The 19,441-nt window shown below is 34.1% G+C and overlaps 1 protein-coding gene across 1 annotated transcript in view; it reads left to right on the forward strand.

Moving 5' to 3' along the window:
* LOC145263154 (DNA-directed RNA polymerase I subunit RPA2-like) overlaps positions 1–19,441 on the forward strand; it is a 143,923-nt gene that overhangs the window by 77,339 nt on the left and 47,143 nt on the right. The window contains exons 17-19 of the mRNA XM_080120152.1: positions 9,794–9,867; positions 11,869–12,075; positions 16,714–16,911. Coding sequence (XP_079976278.1) covers positions 9,794–9,867; positions 11,869–12,075; positions 16,714–16,911 — 479 coding nt within the window. The remainder of the gene's footprint in view (positions 1–9,793; positions 9,868–11,868; positions 12,076–16,713; positions 16,912–19,441) is intronic.

Genomic DNA, 19,441 nt, shown 5'->3' on the forward strand with positions numbered 1-19,441 from the left:
ATTTTGGTGATGGGACATTCTTGACAATTCACCGGAAAACTTTTAATCGCTTCAATTTTTCAACTTTTAAAGTCATTTCCTCAAGCAAAGATAACGATTTTGAGAAAAATATTTTGTGTAGGTTTTTTTTCTATATCAAACCCCAACTATCATCACCATTGCCTCTCTGGGGTTCCAAAATTGATCTGCCCTAATGGTACAACCACTGATCCTTACTTCAACGATCTTGGTAACATTTACTCTTAGATCTTTACTTTTCTCCAAATCTTTAACTTTCATTGCATCTGTTACATCTGATGACACACATTATTGGTTGAATACCAACAAAAAAAATGTGTGTATAATCTTTAACAGATATATTCAATAACTTTACAAAGCAAAATGGTAAGGTATATGTGGCTTCACGAAGGAAGAGAGAGAACCAAAAACAAATTATCACATGAGGAAATATGACTGCAACAATAAATGTAAACTGGTTGCTTTTTTCTACACGACTCAACATGGAAAATATTGTCGATACAACCCGACACAATACTAAACAATTCTGTCGACATGACACAGCACAATTCCAAACAATTCTATCAACACGATCCGGCACAATCCCAAATAATTTTGTTGACACAACCGAAAACAATTCCGTCAACACAACCCGACACAATCCTAAATAACTCCATTGATACGATTTCAAACAACTCTGTTGAAATGACCCAATATGATCCTGAACAACTGTGTTGAAACTACCCAACATGTTCGCAAACAACTCTGTTGAAACTACCCGATAAGATACAGAACAACACTGCCAAAATAACACAGTATTAGAGCAACTTCGGCAGTTACTCGCTGAATGACTCTGGCATCGGCTTTTTTAAAGCCCTTGGACGAACTCATTTTCGGCGTAGGTAGGCTCAACTAAGACAATAACACACCATTCTTGAGCATTTCCACCTATGCTCATCACAGTAGAAGCCACTGGATGCTTGATGATTAAAATCTGTGATGTGAAAAACATTTTGTTTATCTCTCAAACTGCCATGATAGATCTTTTTTTCTTTTTTTTTTTTTTTTTCAAAGGTAATAACTCTACCTTCTTCTGCCTAAGGAAAATAACTCTATTTTTGATTTTAGATATAAATAACTCTATTTTTGATTTTGGTATAGATGCATAATTAGCACATAATCATATAAATATAATAATAAAAATAAAATAAAAATAATATTACCAATAGCTTTGATAAAAGTAATGTCAATGTTAATAACAATGAAAATGAAAATGAAGATAATGGTAACGGTTATGGTAGCAATGACGGGGATAATAACAGCAATTGTAATGATGATTATAATAATAATAATAGCGGTAAAAGCAAAACAATAATAATAATAATAGTGATAATGATACTAATACCACTACTTCTACCATCACCACCACCACTACTACTACTAATAACAATAATAATGTTAATAATAATTACTAGGGGATGCGTAAAAGCAAGGGTTATAGACAAATGGGGTGGGGGGGCTCAGAATAACAGGAAATAGGGGTGAGGTTTGTTGGGTGAGTATTCCTGTGAAAAAATAAAATAAAATAAAAGTATATATCTATAATATAAAGCTGAATGTCTGTGTGTGTGTCTGGTCACGAATAGGCTCCTATATGGTTGACTATTTTAAAAAACTGATTACATATAATGATAGAAGATGTATCGAGACACAGGAATGGGTATGTTTGATCCTGCAGAACAGTGGTTCATTAAAATTGTGGGGTCTGAGTTTGCGCCTGGTCCACAAAGTATAGAAATAAAAAATTTAAAAATTAAAAAAAACGTTTACAAGTGTTTTTGATATAGATGTACATAAGAATATTTTGATAAGTATGTTTTAACTTAAATTGGGATGGTATAATAAAATTGTGGAGTCTGCGTTCGTGCATGGCCTCGATAGAATGGAAATAGGCACAAACTTTAATAAAGACTTTTCATATCTATCTGCGTAAGTATACTTTGATAATTATGTTTCAGTTTGAAGAAATATGGTATAATAAAATTATGTGGTGTTCGTTCGCGCCTGACCGCCATAGAATGGAAATATGCCACAAAGTTTAACAAGGTTTTTTAATATAGATCGACAGAATATTGTGATAAGTGTTTCAGTGTGAACAGGTATGGTATAATAAATTATGGGGTTTATCTATTTTATTTTTACTTTCATCATATTTTGCTTTGGTTTTGATACCCCCAAATTCGAAGCTATCTCATTACAACCCTTCCTTTTCATAACCTATCATACTTTCATAAATCAGAGTCCATTTTCTGTAGGCTGTTTTTGAACCCAGTCAATGACGGGTACTTTTGCTAGTATATATATATATATATATATATATATATACACATATATACACACACACACACACACACATATATATATATCCATATATACAAACACAGATACACAAAGAAACACACACACATAAAAAAATTAAGTTTTGAAAGTAGATGTTGAATTAGCCTTTTGAAAGTAGATGTTGAATTAGCCGGGAAAAGTCAGAGTTCGGGGAGCAAAAACCTTGGGTTTATATTAAAGAAGTCCTTCACTGGGAAAAATAGCTTCAAGAGTCCACATTAAAAATTTTAATTTCTTGAAATCTGATTATAAAGGTCATTAAATTTATGTTTTTTATGAAAAAGCAAGGCCTAGAAAGTGGAATACATACTTTCACGTTTATAAACATGAGGGACAGGTCTCTTAATTTGGCGTCGCTACTTTTTGTAGTAGTTCTAATATCCAAGAGATGTTGCAAGAAGCAGGGTTTATGTCTGTCCGTTAAAATAGATGCGCTGGTTTGGTGAATTCTTTTTCCTCTTATTTTGGATGGCAAAAAACGATATATGTTCAAAGGAGACTCTTGTGATGGATTTTTCTCGAAACTGGTCTGGTTCAGCTGCGTTCAAACTAGTGGGATTATCAGTAGGAAGTGACGGCTAGAAAGAAATGTGGAAGGAATTTAGATATGGTACGTGTTTGCATGTGGGGTTGTTGGGATCGCACTTAGCTGATAGTTGTAAAGGGTAGAGAAGGGATGTGTCTGTATGGGTGACGGGGTGGGTTGGGCTGAGCCGGGGGAGCTTATCTTAGGTTATATTTTTGGTACATTTAAATGTTTTAATGTAAATACTAATGGGATGAAGGGGTTAGTGTTAATCTAATATTGGAGACCAAATCTGCTGATTTTTAAATTATTTCTTATTTTGGGAGGGGGGGGGCTTCCCAGTGGGGGTTACGGGTGGTGATTAGATGGTTCTAAATTTAGGTTTTAGGTCTTTGGCCCTGGGAGGGGGTTTCTAAGCTATTTTTTCATTAGGCTTAGGTTTTAGATTAGTTAGGTTATATTCTGGTTGCATTGTGTGCCAATTGGTGGTTTAATTGCAATTTAACAGGTGGTAATTAAGTGTACGGTTTTGCAGGGATAGGGCTTGTTAGGCAAAGTTGTCTGAGGGCTTATGATTAAAGTAGTTATATTCTTAATTAGGCCTTGCCAAGATTCAGGCGATTCTAGCTTGGTTATTTAATGTTATATAATGGTTATATATTCAGAGGGTGTGCTAATATTTTATATTAAAAAGTTGAAGTTTTTTATGCCGATTTTTGCAGATAGCGAGTGCTTAGCGGCAGTTGCAAAAAAAAAAAAAAAAAATTTGGATTGGGGTGTTGTCCGATAGCCCTTTAATAGGGGAAACGGTTAGTGAGGGATATTGTTACATTTTTTAGACAGCGAAGAAGCGTAATATGCTAGTTCCTGTCTGGTGGTCCATTTTCAGTGGGGTTATTTGCATTTACGTACTTGAACTTTCTCTTGTGCCTACAACTGCAAATTATCTCTGGTTAATTGTTGAGCTTGGCATTGTCTTGTGGAATTGGACTTTCTCTTTTCCTCTTACACATTAAGCTATATATACATGGTGTCCTCAAAGTCTGGCTACATTATGTAGCCAGACTTTGTGGACACCATGTAGATTATGTAGTCAGACTTTGTGGGCACCGTGTAGATTATGCAGCCAGACTTTGTGGGCACCGTGTAGATTATGTAGCCAGACATTGTGAGCACCGTGTAGATTATGTAGCCAGACTTTGTGGGCACCATGTAGATTATGTAGCCAGACTTTGTGGGCACTGTGTAGATTATGTAGCCAGACTTTGTGGGCACCGTGTAGATTATGTAGCCAGACTTTGTGGGCACCGTGTAGATTATGCAGCCAGACTTTGTGAGCACCGTGTAGATTATGTAGCCAGACATTGTGAGCACCGTGTAGATTATGTAGCCAGACTTTGTGGGCACCATGTAGATTATGTAGCCAGACTTTGTGGGCACTGTGTAGATTATGTAGCCAGACTTTGTGGGCACCGTGTAGATTATGTACCCAGACTTTGTGGGCACCGTGTAGATTATGCAGCCAGACTTTGTGGACACTCTGTATGTATGTATATATATATATATATATATATATATATATAGTTCATCTATCGATGAGGAAGTACATCTATTGGTATAAATGGCTACTCAGCACATAATTGTATGATATATAATTATTAAAAGTGGATAAAATTCGACGATATAAGATTAAAATGAAGGTGGAGAGACCTAGAGACTCGACGTTTCGCCGGTCTTATGCAGGCTTTCTCAAGAGGGATTGTCAATGATGATAGGGTTTAATGTTTAGAACTATATATACTAATAGGGGGAAGTCTTTATGTAAATTAAACATTTATATATATATATATATATATATATATATATATATATATATATACACAGTTTATGATGGTTGTAAAAATATATATAAGTTAAGAAGGAAGTAACGAAAACAATTTAGGTACAAGATAAACCTAAATACTCCCTTCTTAACGTCCTTACTGCTGGAAAAAAAACCTCTGTGATACCAGTCTACAAGAATTCTGGCAAAAGAACTGACCTATTAAATTATCACTCCATTAGCCTCTTCCCTCTTTTCGCCAAAATATTTGAGCCCATAATTAGTCAAGCTCCACCATCTTACAATTGCTAAACTTCTGTCCGATATCAATGTGGATTTAGGCAAGCCTATTCTTCTGCAGATATTCTAACTGTAATCTCTGAACGTATATACCATGCACTGGATAAGGCAGGGGAAGGGAGGGCAGTAGCCCTAGATATATCTAAGACTTTTGACAGTGTATGGCACGATGATCTTCTTATGAAAATCAGATCCTACAGTATTACTAAATGAATACTTAAACTATATTAAATCCTTCTTTAATAAGAGGAGAATCTAGGTTGTCCTCGATAGTCGTATGTCTAAACAATATGATATAAATGTGGATGTACCTCAGGGGTTTATTCTTGGGCATTTATTATTCCTGATATTTATAAATCACCTCCCTGATAAAATAGTCTCTTAGATGGGTATACAGGCACAAGGGGAAAACAAACAAACACATATCCAAGGCAATGGCAGAAACCTCAGAGGAAGACCTTCAGTCTGTAGTGAAATGGAGTCTGAAATGGATTGTAACGTTCAATGTTGCTAAGACAAAGCTCGTTTCCTTCAATAATTACATGAAACCTTCTCAACCACCAATAGCTATGGCTAAAGATACATTACCTGAAATTACTTTGTTCAAACTCCTTGGCTTAACGTTCACAAGGAACATGAGTTGGAACAGATACATTGAGAGCTTTGCCAAGTCTGCTTTGAAGAAGGTGGGCTCTCTCTACCATGCTAGAAAGTTACTTGTGCCTGAAAGTATCCTGTATCTCTACAAGGCCACCATTTGCCAATGTATGGAGTATTGTTGTCACATTTGGGTTAGTGCATCTACTCCTAGACGGGGTTCAAAAGAGAGTTGCCAACCTGATAGGTCCTGAACTTCAACCTCTGTACCATCGATGAAATGTTGCATCCCTCTACCTGTTCGACAAGTATTAACGGTGGATGCTCCGGCAAACTACAAGCTTGTGTACCCCCTCAACGTAAATACCCCCTCAACGTAAATACCCCCTCAACGTAAATACCCCCTCAACGTAAATACCCCCTCAACGTAAATACCCCCGACAAACTCAACCCCTGTACACAGTAGAGATACTTAAATGTAAGAAAGCTTTCTACTCTAATATTTTCTTCCTTAGGACTGCTAGACTTTGGAACTCCCTTCCGGGTTCCTGCTTCCCCAACTGTACTGACATGCAGAAGTTCAAATGTGGCATCTTGCTGCTAAACTCCCTACATAGTATCCCTTCAACTTATGTCCCTGATTGTAGCCCTCTACATCAAAGTGGTACTGTGCCTTGTTTGAAGTGAAAATGTAAAAAAAAAACAAAAAAAAACAAAAAACAAAAAAAAAAACCTACAAGACCCTCTTTTGTTTGTCCAATTTTGTTCATACATCATTTTAACACTAGGTTCCCTGCATTGCTATAGCTTTCTTATACTCCACACACACAATGATAAAACACAAGAAGAAATCATAAAATAATTAAATTTCTTATTTTTTCATACATCCTGTCTCCACAACATTTCATGCTATATCATGTATTTTATACTCATGTACATGTATATATTTAAATTTAACAAAAATTTACATTTTATGGCACAAAGATTTTTGTAATAACTTGATAGTTTAAAATTAAAATATGTTAATATTATATAAACATTGGAAGAAATTTCCAGAAATTCATGAAAAATGTTTGTGAAAAATTTGTTCCTTACAATTGCTTGTTTATAGATTAGTATGTGTGTGTTATTATGTTTTATATAACATTTTCAAGTTTACAGATAGAAGAATATGTTGACTGCATTCTATTAACATTTTTTAACTTGATTAATATATATATATATATGTATATATGTTTTATTTTTTTATTACCGTTTTATCTGTTTAGTTACACATGTTTCGGTTTCTGGACCATAGCTACGATCCAGCAGCCTCGTCAGACCTTACAGAAATGGCTATTATTATTATTATTATTATTTGGAAGAACGATTTTAGAGGAAATACAAGAAGAAGAAAAAACGGCAGGGGAGAGATGATAAGGGGGAGGGGGCAGAGATCGACAATAGTTAAGTTTTGAAGTTTGTAGAGGACTAGGATATATATATCCTAATCCCGTTACAAAAGAAAATAATGAAACGAATGGAATGAAGGAAACAAAAACTCAATTACTGGATAAAATAAACTTGTTGTTTATTTACTGTTGAAAAATGGATGTTTTAGGTATAACACGTGTTCATGTCCGCGTTTGGATGTAACCATCGTTTGTTGCGGGACTTATAGTATGGAAAGAAAAGGAAATGTGTGTTCATCTCATGTTCGGTCACTATCGTTTGTTCGCGCGTGGGAAGAGAAGTGAGTAATGTGGTGGAAATGGGAATGATAGTCCAGCGTGTAGACAAAGACAAAGATAGAGGGTTGACATCAGTAAAGCTGTGCGCCATGTTAGCAGTCAGCTACGTGAAGGTGTTCTCTGGCACAAGTTGTAGATAGAGAGAGAGAGAGAGAGAGAGAAAGTCAATCCAGGTTATGGAGATAGTAAGCGTATAAGGTGTACGTACTGTTTGTTAGCTTTTTGCCCCACATATAGTAGCGGTGGCGACTGGTCCGTAGACCACTCACCGCGGAAGGTGAGTTGGAAAAGAAGGAAGCTGCTTATTGCTCTTACTTTTATAGGTGTTTCCGGTGGTCTTTTGCGCATGTGTGAATTTCCTTTGAAAGGGGAAGTGACGTTGCCCATGTGTGCGTACGTGTGTGCATATGTGAGTACATGTGTGTACATTAGCGTGTGTGCGTATACACGTAAATGTGAGTGTATATACGCGAACATGAATATATGTACATATGTGGACGTGCGCGTGTATGTTTGTGTGCGCGTATGTATATGACAAATAATATAGCTTGAGATGTGAACGCGTGTTTTTGTGTGACTAGAAAAGGCTTGCGCAAGTTTAAAATGCATTAGATTGTAGTGTGTGTGGGGGGGGGTGTTAGCAAATTCAGCTTGGCATGGGTGGAGATATAATGATATAGGGAGGGGGAGAGAGGGCGATAAAAAGGAGAGGAGGGGGGAGGAATTTTAATTTTGGGTCTTAAGATTTGGCCTTTTTTTAGTTGTTTAGCTAGACACTGGAGTATATGAAATAGATGAGAGAGAGAGGATTTTTGTAGGTGTCATATGCGTTTGGCAAGTAAAGGTTCATTTTCGAATGTTCGTAGCAGCCACGATAAGTCCATTCGTTCATTTGACGATGAACAATTTTTAGTCAGTTAAGAGTGAGTACATATGCCAATACACGCGCACATACGCATATACACACACACACACATATATATATCCACATACATACACACAACCACATATGCACATACCTATATACGATGTACATGCAAACATACATGCATATATATGCACACACACACATACCCATATACACATATACATACACACATACACACACACACACACATATATATATACACACATACACACATATATATATATATACACACACATACACACATACATTTATGTAGAGATACAGATCTCCAGTAAGACATTGATGTACATACATACACACACACGCGCGCGTACTCACACACATGCATACACATATATATAAAGCAAGCATACCCGGTGAACCAAGTGCAAGTGAAATACAAACGATTGCACTGAAAGGGACGGCTAGAATCCTGAAAAGATCTCTTGGTTGGACTCACTAAAATAGGGGTAGATGTCAGACATCTGGTTGGATGTCCCACCCCCTAGAAGAAAAAGTTTAAGAAAAATGAAAAAAAATAAACATACATATCCATAAATATATACATACATATACATATATACACAGACATGTATATATTTATACTAAGTAAATAAAGTAAAGTTAGGATAAATAAATGGGTATAGTATATATATAATAGTGGGAGGTTAGGTAGACGCATGATAAAATATGTTTCAATATATGTTGCTGGTTTAATATTTAGGGGTCTGTATGGATTTGCCTTGCTCATTAGGTAGGGGTTAAGTTATATTGGCTTGTAAAGAAAAACAATTAAAAATAATTTTTTTTTAGAGATCTAAATAAAGATAAAGAAAAAATAGAAATAGAAAAAATTAAAAAGTAAAAATGATAGAGATAATAGGAGGAAGGGGAGGAAGAATGATGATAGTAAATTAAATGTGGTGAAGGTGTAAATGTGTTTAGGGACCAATTTTTTTTTTTTTTTTTTCCTGAAGTAGTTTTTGTGTATATATTGGTTCTCTCTCTCTCTCTCTCATCTATTTCATATACTCCAGTGTCTAGCTAAACAACTACAAACATCCAAATCTTAAAACCCAAAATTAAAATTCCTCCTCCTCCTCTCCTTGCCCCTCCCTTTCATCTCCCTCTCTCCCCCTCCGTATATCACTATATCTCCACCCACGCCTAGCTAAATTTGTTATCTCTCCCCACACACTACAATCTAATGTATTTTAAACTTCAAAACTTAACTATTGTTGAACTCCGCCCCCTCCCCCTTATTATCCCCCCCATTTTTTTCTTCTTGTATTTCCTCTAAAATCGTTCTTCCAAATGATAATAGCCATTTCTGTAAGGTCTGACGAGGCTGCTGGATCGTAGATATGGTCTGGCAACCGAAACATGTGTAACTAAACAGATAAAACGGTAATAAAAAAATAAAACACATATTCGCTCTGCAATAGTATTGAGCACTCTCTTCAGGTTTTTATTAATTACCATTTTTGCTAATCAGATTTATTTTTTGTATTTAGGATTTTTATGTCCTGTTCACACACCTGATGGTACTCCATGTGGGTTGTTAAATCACATGACCATTGCTTGTCAGGTAAGTTCTTTTTTTTTTTATAATCTTGTTTGGAGTCACATTCCCTATTTATTACAATTTTCTGAATTCATAAACTCTTCATTATTACTAGCCTGTGTACTGTTTACTTTGGATGGTAACTCATCCCAGGGAAAGCAAGGTTGTATCATGATCAGCAATTCAGCACAGAGAGGCAGGGTGGAGTCTGGTATGTTAATACCTTGATTGGCAACCAGAGGGTTGTTTAATCTGTAACATGTCTGAGGTTAGGGTTGTTTTACTTAAGTAACTCGAGCTTGGGGAGTACAGTGATTGGTAACTCAATCCAGAGGCATGTGTTACCAATGTTACTAATGGTCGACAACCTGTCCCTGAGGTACTCATCACAGATGTTGTTTTACTATGTTTTCTCTAGAAAAAAAAAAAAAATATTTATCTTGATTTGAACCCCAAAAATCAAAATGAGGACAAATCATATGAAGACATTTATTTAATTTGCTATCAGTTGTTTGTTATTCTGAAAAATAGACCTGAAACTTATCTTACGATGAGTGTTTTTTCTTGCTTTAAATATTAATTTTTTTAGAGTTTTGTAAAAACTGTCCAATAATTATTCATTATATTTTCTTAATAACAAAACGAATATTGTTTTTATTTTCAATTAATTTTTCATTGAACTTTCATAATAACAGAAATAATATTTTTCATTGAATTTTCATAACAGAAATAATATATTTTTCATAGAATTTTCGTAATAACAGAAATAATATATTTTTCATAGAATTTTCGTAATAACAGAAATAATATATTTTTCGTAGAATTTCCGTAATAATAGAAATAACATTTTTCATTGAATTTTGGAATAACAGAAATAATATATTTTTCATTGAATTTTCATAATAACAAAAATAATATATTTTTTGTAGAATTTCTGTAATAATAGAAATAACATTTTCCATTGAATTTTGGAATAACGGAAATAATATATTTTTCATTGAATTTCATAATAACAGAAATAATATATTTTTCATTGAAAAAATTGCCTAGCATTTGCACAAATATAACAAAAAAGATCACACTACATTCATTCAGAAAATTCCAATCATAGTAAGGTCATTATTCTGCATAATTACCAACTAAGAAATGCAGATATCAGAAAAATGGCTTAATATAACAAATCCATTAACAAGTTTATTTGAAAAAAAGACATTACCATAAATTGTACCGTTTTTTTGACTATCAGACTCCAACTATGTAAAGAGATCATATCAAGAAAGATGAAGAGGACAACAACTAAAGATGTGCTGACCAGACTGACATAGCACTCCTAAAAGCTGAAAGACTAGCCCAAGATTATAAGTGGCGAGATTTTGTTTTCAAGCATGTGTTGAACCTCTCCGGAGTATACAAAAGCAAATCTCACTAATTTATTATTGTTTCCCTTTGCAAGCAGCAAGCCACTTATATGGATGCGACTTTTTCTGATACTTTTATCGCCTCGTCACTAACAAACTCCGCAACAAACATCAGTGGCAGCAGAGAACGACAAGCAATGCAATTATATTGGTTTTCTCAACAGATTTATATTTCAATCGATCGCTATGGAGATGAATGGAATGATATGTCTTGTCATGTGCAACTTCATCAGCCTGGGACTCTTAATGACGTGCTACCCTAGGGAATTGACTTGATTTTATGAACGCTTCTCCATGGCTACTATTCATGCAAATACTTTGAGCCTCCTCTCGGTCTGTCAAGCCAGTAGAACATCTGATGAAACTTCCTGATACTTGCATGTTGGTTTCGAGAAGGATCTATTTATTATTTGTCTTTCAATTTTTCTATTCAATTTTTATTAGTTAAGTATTATTTAATGTTTGTTGTTACATTCCTGAAATGTTATTCACGTTTGACATTTGCCCATATTTATTATCCATATTGATAAAATTATATGAAAATTAAAACAAATTTCATTTTTGTTCGCATATTTGAATTGTTATTGATTTTATTTTGTCTTTGCAGGTTGTAACTAAAACCCATGATGTGTCCCATTTTCCATCTTTATTGGGCTCTCTGGGGATGCTGTCAATAAACGATAAATCTGCACAACCATTCAGTGAATTTTATACGGTGCTGATGGATGGGCAAATATTAGGTTGCGTTCACCAAGATAATGCAGAATCATTCTGTGAGCAGCTTCGTTATTTGAAACTTCAATCAACTAATCAGGTATATTGAGTTTCACTTTTCACAGAATCACAATTTTCAAATCATACATAAGTAATTTTATATTGTAGATTTTTTTTTTTTGTCATTGAACTCAATTTTATATCTCTTCATCATTCTTTCTTTTTTCCTGTTTTTTTCTCTTCAGAAAACAATTCACGATACAAGTAGGGGAAGTAATAAAGTTTTGTTTAATCAAAGAAAACTTTGTTCCTTCTTCATATACTTATGTTGGATTTTTCACTTGCTACCAGTCATGTTTTTCCCTGTTTATTTTTGGATCAAACATATTTTTAATGTCTTCAAATTTTGTTTCACACACAAAAAAATCTATAAACATTTTTTTTACACAAAAATTTAGCAAATATAAAGCAAAAATGAAGTTAAAATATATTTGCGAATATTTTCAATATGAAGAACTAATATTGTAGATTCACTTTTTGATGTACCATTGACTGAGTCACTTTTTTGACTTGATGTTTCCTCGATCGCCATCAACTGAGATGTGTGTACACCTGTTTATCCAACCAGAGCTTCGTTCAACATTTCAATACAGTTTTAAGCAGTTTTGATGCCGACTCCAGTCTAGGCACCTTCTGTATCATTGGGAGGAAGTCAAAACTAACTCTGTCATCAAGATCTTATAAAAGTAGTCATTGATCGGTAAAAATCAGAAGCTCATAGTATCAACACTGGTATCCCTCAGGGTTCCATCATGGGCCCAACTCTCTTCTTGATCTTCATCAATGATCTCCAAAATCACATTCTTAGATCATTCATAAACATTTATGCAAACAACACAATCTATAACAACACTTCAAAAGCCAACAATGATCAAGATCTTTCTGATTTTTTTCTGATCTGGAGAACATGGTGCAATGGGGAAAAAGGTGGCTGGTTAATTTTAATACATCTAAAACCAAGCTTCTCTCTTTTCACCATAATCGCTTTGACCCCCCCCCTCCGATCCCAATTGAAATGAATGGCTCTTGCCTTTGGGAAGCATCATGTTCTGGGACTGACCAACACTTCTGATCCGAAATAGAACACATATATAAAATCTGTTGCCAAGATTGCTGGAAAAATGGTTGGATCATTCTACCGCTCCAGCAGGTATCTCACTGCTGATGGAATCCTCTATTTCCATCAGAGCCAAGTATGTTCTAGAATGGAGTACTGTTGCCACATTTGGGCAGGAGCTGTTAGCATCACCTATCTTGCCATGATAGAGTTCAAAACCTAGTAGGTGATGCCCTTTTCTCTGCCCTGCAACCTCTTTCCCACAGGAGAGATGTCTCTTCTCTATCATTGTTTTCATAGCAAGTGCTCATCTGAGCTCCAATCCATGGTCTCCCCCTTGCCAAACTCTCACAAAACACCACTCGATTATCTACAACCACTATCAACAATTTCCCTCACTCTCTATCTGTGCCTAAATCTAAACGCAGATTCCATGAACAAAGCTTCTTTTCTTAGAACTGCCTGCTTGTGGAATACTGTTCCACTTCCTGGCTAATTACAATATGGTAGCTTTCAAGTCCAATGTAAACAATTTCTTGTTTAGCCATCCCTTTAAATAAAATTTAAAGTCTACCCAATTTACACCATTAATGATTAACGCACTACCACCTTACATTCCTTAACCCTTATCCTCGAGTAACCTTAGGGCCTTCATAAGTGGTGACACCCTTGTAAAAACAAAATGCATACTATAAATCCACCAAACCATTGTCATTCTTCTGTATCCTTAGAAAGATTGAATTAGTGCGAGCCCAGCACTGACTGATGATGTATACATATTGAATCTATAAATATAAAAGCAAAAATGTTTGTGTTTGTGTGCGCGTTTTCGTGTATGTCCAAGAAAGGCTTTTTTCCAAGAACCGATCAGTCGCCTCACTTCTTAAAACTTTTTATATCGCACCTAAATGATAATATCTACGACTTAACAACCAGGGTTGCCTGTCTATTTAATTTGCCCAACTTTCAAAAGATAAATATTCAACAATTTTCGATAGTCGTATGTGCATTAAGCTTTTTCGTATAAAAAAAAAAGAAGCGAACAGACTCGCGATAAATAAAACACTGTCCCGCACTCAAAGTTGACGTCATTAATTCATCAAAAACGGGCACCTGCCGTTAAACGTCGCACGTTTTTTTTTCACATTTTATTATTTTCCAACTGTGCGTCAAGGTTTCATTTTTTTTATTTTTAAACAAACACCTGGGACACCCGGCCAACGATTTTTCTTTTCGTTTACCCCAAAACACACACACCTACAAACACCCGGTAAACGCCGGGTATCCCCCCTAGTATATATATATATAGTTAATTAAATATGTGGTTTTAAGTTGGATCCCAGGTGGTTTTGTAATGCAAAAACTCTGATAGAGGAGGATCATATGATACCGAGTTTTTGAGATGAGGATTGATAATTTGTATTATTTGATTATTCAGACGACTGTTTTTGAGTATTATTTGCACAATGTTTCGATCGATGTAACCTCTGACTTTTCTCAGGTGTTTAAAGCAAGGACATAGTGGATAAAACACTTGATAAAATTCTCTTGTAAGTTATACTCTTCTAGAAGTTGACAGTTCAATCCTCAGTGCAGGCGAAATTCATAATACAATTGTGAATTACTTATGCTTGATACCCAGTCATGGCTGCCAGAACTAGAGTGTGTTATCCCCACATATTAAATAGTTACGTTCGAAATTCTGTGCAGATTCCTGATTATGATAAAAAGATGTTTTTTTTTTTTGTTCCTTTATTAAGCCAAGATTCCCGAGTTTCACAAGTCACACCTGAAAAAGGTTGGCGGTGATAGCTAAAACGTTGTGTGAATAATATGCGAGATGAGACCAGTGGTTCAAATAATCCAAATAATACAAGATGAGGAGTGGCTTTCTTTTTATTATTTTATTTATTTGCCATGTCCATAGTTTGTCACAAAACTGTTTAAAATTAGATTTTCATTGTTAAATGCACAAACTGAATGAACAATGTTAACTCATGGTCCTATTTTTAGGGACAGAAGAATAATTAACCATATTTTAGGAGCATCTGTATTTATTCAGAGATATCTATTGTTAGTCATAAAGATTGAAGTGTACTTTAAACATTACATCTACTTTCCAATCTATATTGGCATCACTTATGTCTGATATTTTAGTATTTTTTGAAAATCTTGAATGGAAGGATACAATCAGTTTCATTTATTTGCTAAAAAAATTTAAAGGTTCTATTGCAACATGATAGGGAAGAATTTCACAGAAAAATGAAGATAACTGTTTTCAAGTGTTAAAATAAAATTATGTTGTTAAATATAACATTCTGACATATGATGGTAGAAATAAAGAAAAAAAGATGTTTAAAACGGCTAACAGAAATATTTTTTTTGAGATTTATTTAACCCATGATTATTTGAAACGAAAAGGATAATTAACCATATGTCAGCAACATTGATATTTTTCAGAGGTATCTGTAGTTAGTCATCAAGATTAGTGTCTTTCAAATATTACACTTAATGTCTGATGCATACATTGGCAACGTTGATGTCTCGATTTTTAGTATACTATGAAAATCTACAATAGAAGGCTACAATCAACTTCATCAAAAATTTTTAATATAAACTAGCGTGAGTGCCCAGCTCAAACTCGTAACGCGCCAGAAGAAATGGAGGTGGAAAAAAAAAACAAATGATCTTATTGATGCGCCCGCCGCAATTGTGATGTCATGGGTAGTCGAAATAATGTCTTTTATGTTGACACGAAGTTTGAATGACTTGCAAAAAAGTCAGCGAAAAAATCGACCCCTCCTTGTAGAAAAGTGCCCAATTGAGGCTGAAGGAATTAATGTTTTTCTTTTAGCCAATTTTCGATATTTTTCGTTCGAAGGGTCGAACTTCAAAACGATACTGATCTTGTGAAAATCCGTTGCCTCTGTCAAAAGTTTTAGGCAATCATACATACATACATACAGACAGACAGACATACACACAAGCAGGCAGGTGAAATTTATATAATAGATGATTATGCTCTAACTATCCTATAAACTCAGTCAAATCTTTGAAAGTAATTTTGCTGAAATATAGTATACTCTAAAAGTTTGGTCCTAAAATAAAGACCAAACAAAAATTGAATTTTTTCTTAGAATATTGTAATATTTGTTTTTTACATATTTAGTATCAAATATTGCATTTACAGAATATTTTTGATAATAAATCAAAGAAAAACATTTGACCATTAATGAGTTAAGAATGGCATTTTGTTTTTATTTCTGACTATTACATTTCTATCATGAAAATATTGGATACGAAAGAGCAGGAAAAATCTAAAAGACACTGAAAATAAGCAGTATTAGTTCCAATATTTACTTATTAAAACCTCAGAAATATTCACAGTAAGAAAAGGGGATAAAGAATTGACTTGAACACACACACACACACGCATGCATGCACGCACGCGCGCACCGGACACACTAAACTAAATTATGTATACCTATTCAAAACGGAAACTATATCCCAATGTTAGTTGCAATGAAAGGATACAAAAATTAGCAACAAATATTACAACTTTATCAAAAATTTTCAAATCAAACCCGTTGTGCATGTAACCAAATGTTTTTGTCTATTTAGGTTCCTGTTGTTTTGGAGATTTGTCTTGTTCCAAAGATGGACCATATCGGCCAATATCCAGGAATTTATTTGTTTCACTGTCGAGATCGTTTGGTTCGACCTGTATTTAGCCTCTCCCAACAAAAGGTGGAATTGATTGGAACATTTGAACAAGTCTACATGGATATTGCTATTACAATGGAAACAATGTACAAGGGGGTAAGTTTTCTTAATACAATTTCCAATTAGTAATAAATTCTGTTTTTACCTTATAACATTTCATGAGAAATAAAAGATAATTTCAAAGTTATATTTAAAGGAATGACAGATATTTTTTTAAAACAAAAATATTACATGGATTTTCTAATTTCTATAGCAACATTATTGTTCATATTTTGATTTCCTATTTATTATAGCAATCACCTTCAACTCCATCTTGTTTCTCTTTGTCTTTTTTCTTTTTCTTTACTTTGGGATTTTTCTTTTTCTTTTCTCTTTTTTCTTTCATTTTTTTTCTCTTTTCTTCACTTGTTAGAAAATTTCTCACACTTGCCAGCTACCATTCACCAATGTATAGAGTATTGTTGCTGGTGCACCAACCAATAGTTTCTCCCTCTTGGACAAGGTGCAAAAAGAGTTTCTAACCTCATAAGTGTTACATTGTCTACCAAGCTCCAGCCCATTTCATCACCACAATGTTGCATCCCAGTGCTTGTTTTACAAGCACGTCAACTAAATGTCCTCTGACAAACTTATTGTACTTGTGTCCCAATAAACAGCAAAATCCCACTCCTTCACTTTGGAGGTGCTGATAGTCTTTCCTCAATAGCTTCTTTCTTCAAACTAGTTGCTTTTGGAATTCCCTTCCATGCTTCCTGTTTCCTCAACTGTACTAACATGCGGAAATTTAAATATAATATGAACAAAAATTTTGCTGCATAGCTCCTACTTGGAGTGCTCGCGTATAAATAGGTATCCCTAACAAAAATTTTATTTTCAATATGTCTAAAACCATAAACAAAAGTACCAAATTTATTTTGGTAGATCAATTAGCCATCAAGTTATGATCGTTCAAAGTTTGTCAGAAAGTTGAAAATTTGCTATCATGGTCCAGAAGTCAAATTTCATAGTATATAACTAAAAATGTAAGCTACTAACAAGTGAAAAATCTTTATAAATGTAATGTCATCTTGTGGTAAATGAAAATTAATACTAATGGAAGCAATAATTATTAGTTGAAACCAACCTAAACACTAGGCAAAATCCCACTGGAAAAAAGTGCAAATATGACACGGAAATGTAACTTTGACTGTTTATATCAATTTTATTTTAATAGCTAATGTATTGAATCTTCTTAGTATGATTCATAACACATTAGAGATCAAGATAATTTATAATTAAAAGAAAAAATTGATGAAACCACTCAATTGTGGACCATGTAAAAGCAGTCAATCAGACAATTTGGTAAAAAGAGCAAAAATGGGTTTAAAAAATGAGTCCAAAATATACGTTACTGAAATTGCTGTAAAAATGTAACCATTGGCGGTAGAAGCCTGAAACTTTGCAACTTTACTAATTTTTGGTTGAGGAATTCAAAAAAAAAAATGTTTGCTTTGTTTCTAATAACAAAACTTTTTGCCACAGAAATATTTTTACTTTGGGGAATTTAAACTCGTCAAAAAAAGGGCTGACAACAATAAGATTTAGAAATTTGTTAAAAAGTCACAAGTCATTTTTTTTAAGCATTGAAAAACTTTCAACTTAAAAGACAAGTAAACAAGATATTTTATAGGCAGAGATCTTACTACAATTCCTTTCTTTATTGATTTTCTCTCAGAATTCTTTCATAGGCTTCTACTATGGGAGATATATCAAGAACACTCCAAATCCTAGCATCACTTGAAACTGGCATTACCACAAAACCCCATCTGTAAACAATTGCTGACTCTACCTGTGCAATGTCATCTGACAAAGGCCATCGAAAAAAATCTTTTCTAACTTTGGTTTGCAATAAAAATTTTATTACAGTGCTGGATGCAGATATAACTTCAATGACTTGGCCAATGTAAAAGTTGGTGTCATAGTAGACAGCAACCCATTGTCCTTGATGCTCATAACTGAAGATATCCTGAAATGGTTCTTCATCACAACTGCAGGAACTATCTGAATGTTCAGCAGATTCACTAAGGGACTTTTTTTTGTTGCTTTGGAGGTGGAAATGAATCAACTGGATTTCTTCTCAAGTAGTCAGAGAGAGCAGCTTCCAGTTGAACTTCATTTCCACTGGTGTTGATTTTGACACCTAACACAACCTTGAGATATCTCAGTTCAAGTTTATCAAAAACACCTGATAGAACATATAGGTCTCGGGGGGGGGGGACTTCTACAGTTTATTGCCAAAAATGGAGACACCATTTTTTTTGCGCACCTGTTGTTAAAATCCGAGGGAGAAATCAGTATTTTAAACTATGACCGAAGCATGAAATAAATAACAAAAAAAAAATTAAACTAGATAATGATTTTTCGGTTTTATTTAAATTAATTTGTTGTTGACCCTTTAAAGTTGCTTTAATTTAAAAAAATGTTTCATTAAAATTATTTATTTGTTTGAAAAAAACAAAAAACAAAAAAAAACTATTTTATAAAAATCCAATGTTGCTTTAATTACAAAATTGTTTTATTAAAATTATATTTTCTTATGCAAACTTTTCAATAAATGTTTTTACAATTATATTTTGATGCAGTAAAT

Source organism: Euprymna scolopes, chromosome 38 (genome assembly GCF_053919585.1).
Source record: "Euprymna scolopes isolate OS-2025 chromosome 38, ASM5391958v1, whole genome shotgun sequence".
Classification (NCBI taxonomy): Eukaryota; Metazoa; Mollusca; class Cephalopoda; order Sepiida; family Sepiolidae; genus Euprymna; species Euprymna scolopes.